This window comes from Falco rusticolus, chromosome W, assembly GCF_015220075.1.
Source record: "Falco rusticolus isolate bFalRus1 chromosome W, bFalRus1.pri, whole genome shotgun sequence".
Lineage (NCBI taxonomy): Eukaryota > Metazoa > Chordata > Aves > Falconiformes > Falconidae > Falco > Falco rusticolus.
In genome coordinates, this window is record NC_051209.1 from 19394278 (window position 1) to 19397483 (window position 3206).

At 36.0% G+C, this 3206-nt stretch overlaps 1 protein-coding gene across 1 annotated transcript; it reads right to left on the reverse strand.

The window, feature by feature from the left end:
- Positions 1-324: 324 nt before the first annotated feature.
- Positions 325-2864, reverse strand: LOC119140654 (small integral membrane protein 15-like). Its single transcript, XM_037372152.1, is given in 1 exon segment — positions 325-2864. A coding segment is annotated over 1 exon segment (285 nt). The 5' UTR covers positions 2850-2864; the 3' UTR covers positions 325-2564.
- Between the last annotated feature and the right edge of the window lie 342 nt (positions 2865-3206).

Sequence of the window (3206 nt, forward strand, 5' to 3'; positions counted from 1 at the left end):
TTTATTCCAGCATTGTACATTGCATTTACTTCTACTATATGTCTTTCTACTGTGTTCTTAGGAGACTCTTAATGAAAATTATAGACATGAAACAGAAAATCAAAAATGTATCTGGAAAGGATAAGTGCCTTCAGGCAAATAAATACAAGGAGGGACTTCTTGTTGAACCAGTTCATACTCACATTAAAGGCCATGCATCAGCCCCTTACTATGGAAAGAGCGAGCCTCAACAAGATCCAACAAGCACTGTGAATACCTTTCAGCCAGGTTCCTGGATGCCACCAGGCAGCAGCAGTAGCCATAATAAATATTAATAATTGTAGCATACAGCTATTGCCAATGAATATTTTAAGAGACAATATAAACAGCTGTTATATATAGTGAGTGTGCAATAAAGTAATATTAAAGCAGTTTCGTTTATTTTTGCAGAACTATTCAAATAGGCTTAATCGTGACAAACTATTGTAAAACATTTGGATTTAGTGAAAAACAGGATATGTTACAATGGAATTTTGTTTTCAACAGTTACTGTTCAGTTGCTCTTGAAATCACTTTAGGCAGAAGGTTTTCTAGCTAACTTAATTTTCTTAAATAATTCTAAACATTTTCTCCTCGAAGATTGATTTATTTTTAAAATTATCTTTGATGTAATAGACTTTAATTAGTGCATTTATCTTCCCAAATCTAGGCATTTAAGATAGTTCTCCAGAATTCCTGTTAATTCTCTTGACAGCACCAGTGTGATTAAGTTGTAAGCTTTCCTCTAGCAATTGGATGAAAAAAATTGATTTAATCAACAGGAATCACTATGACACTACAGCAACTATGCACTATATTCAAATATGTTGATTCTTTTACTATAATAAGTTACAAGAATGTCTCCAAATATAATAATGTTTGATTTGCAGCCAGCAGTAAGCACAGGGTAAAATCAGGTTGAGTTAAACTACATATAACTACTATAATAGAGATTAGAAGCACTTGGTAAAGCCACTAGAAAATATAGAGGTTTTGGGACAAAAGACGGTCATTAATTTTTTTTAAATAAAATATTTTATTTCTGGTGTGTGCAGGGACTTCCCTAAATTATTAGATCTATTTGGTCATAGTTCAGATACATAAAGTTTGCAGATTATTTGTTTAGAGATGTTTGAGAACTTTGTGTCAAAATAAAACCCACACTTTTTTTAAAAAAAATTATTTATGCTTATCCTTGATCAGTTCTCTTACATGCATTTTAAGCTATGTAGGTATCAAAGGTGGAATGCATACACATTTGACAACATTTGAGACAAAACAGTAGAGACAATACCATGTATTATAAAATGCAGAAACATCATATTCTAATAACACTTGCTTTGACCAACAAAACTGAAGATGGTCAACAGTAATTGATTGAATACAAGTACTTTCAATTTACTTTGTTTCAGATGAACTCCCCACTTCTAATACCTCTTAGTGTCAGCCAGATCTATAGGTCTCATTTGAACAATGATATTATTTTAAAGCTTTATTTTTAAACTTATAATGAAAGACTAGTTGCTAGAAAGTACAACTGTGTGCTGCTGTTTAGAAATATGCTAAGTCTAAAAATCTGATGACTGCCACAAGCTCTTAAAACTAGACTATTAATAAAAATTAGACTTTGAAAAATGAATCACTTGTTAGAAAAAAACCCAAACAACATGAATTAGGTTAAATAATTTTGGAATATTTACAGCACATCCCCGACTTGGGCTTTTTCCCAGTACACCAGCATTTTGCAATCTGGAAGGCAGCAGTTTCAAGGGCCATGAGAACAGAGATCCCACCTAAAATCAGAAGGTCCTAGATCAAAGGTAGCCAGAAGGCTAGCAAGTAGGAAGAACTACTGTCACCAGTGTGCACATCCTCCTCCTGTACTCTTCCACAGCCACCTGCTATAGGTCACTAGGACACAGAACACTAGGCCACCTGGACCTTTGGTCTCACCCCATTTATTGCTATTCTTTTGAGCATAAAGAGTTTATGAAGGCAGAAACAAACAAGTTCCAGGTGGAACATTCATATGATCATTAAGGAAAACCAAACAACACAGTAGTGTATTATGTAGAACACGTGTGGCCCAAGACAAATGAAGGTATTAAGAACAAGTAATCAGTTTCCTGGAGTTTGGGCTGAATTTAAAGAGTCTTGATGGATGGTAGTTCAGGAAAAGCCAAGTTATGTTCTTAGTGCAGACAAGCCCCCCCCCCCCCAAGAAGCTACAGCAGCCCCCCCTATGGGCACGCAGCTGAATAAACCACACTGTGTCCCTAAAGGAAATCAGTAAGGTATGATAGCAAATGCTGAAGCTAGTTTATCTCTACAGCTCTACTGAAGGTATACCAAAACATGCCTTTCTGTAATTCAGTTTACCAGGAATTACAAATACTTGTAATCACAACACAAACTACTGCTGCAGAGGGTTCCTACAGAAATGGAAACAAGGAGAATGGCTCATTGCACTAAGAAAACAATGGTCATACCATTAAGGAGTCATTCACAAGATCAAGTATCAGAAGGAAAGTTACAAAACAAAATGTTCAGCAGTGCTTCATTAAAAAGTGGATTCTTTGCACAAGCAAGGCCTTTTCTTGTCCATTTAATCCTTCTTTTTTTTGTTTGGCTTTTGCAACGTACTCCCAGCATTTCTCTTTCTTCTTTTGCTCTCACTCCCTGGTCTCAATTATTTTTGAAAGCTTCCATGAAAGTGCTACACTAATTATGAGCAATGGTATAAGGGCAAAGATCACTGAAGTAAGAAAGCCATATGGGCCCTTTGCAGCCCACTCCACGATGTATTCAGCCCAAGCTTTAATATCTAACATTTTCTGGTTTTCTATTGGGGAAACCCTATGGAATAATAAGAAAAAAACCTCTGAGCATTCAGAAAAATAAAAGCAATTACCATTTTAATATGCCATCATCTTTCTTTATTAAAGAGCAAGCTCATTTTTGCTAGAGGTTAAGAGTAGCGCATAGTATGTGAAACTAAGTGCAATACAAAGTGTCGACCCTACTTTAAGGTAAGATATTTACAAAGTAATTAAGCATTTCATCCAACAGAGCTTCAGACATTATCAAGAAAAAGTTGCTACGGGGGGGGGGGGGGGGGAAGGGGGGGGAAGTGAGGTAACGTCCTTCTTTGGAAAAGTGTGGGAGGGAGCCCAGTTGGTTTATCTTTC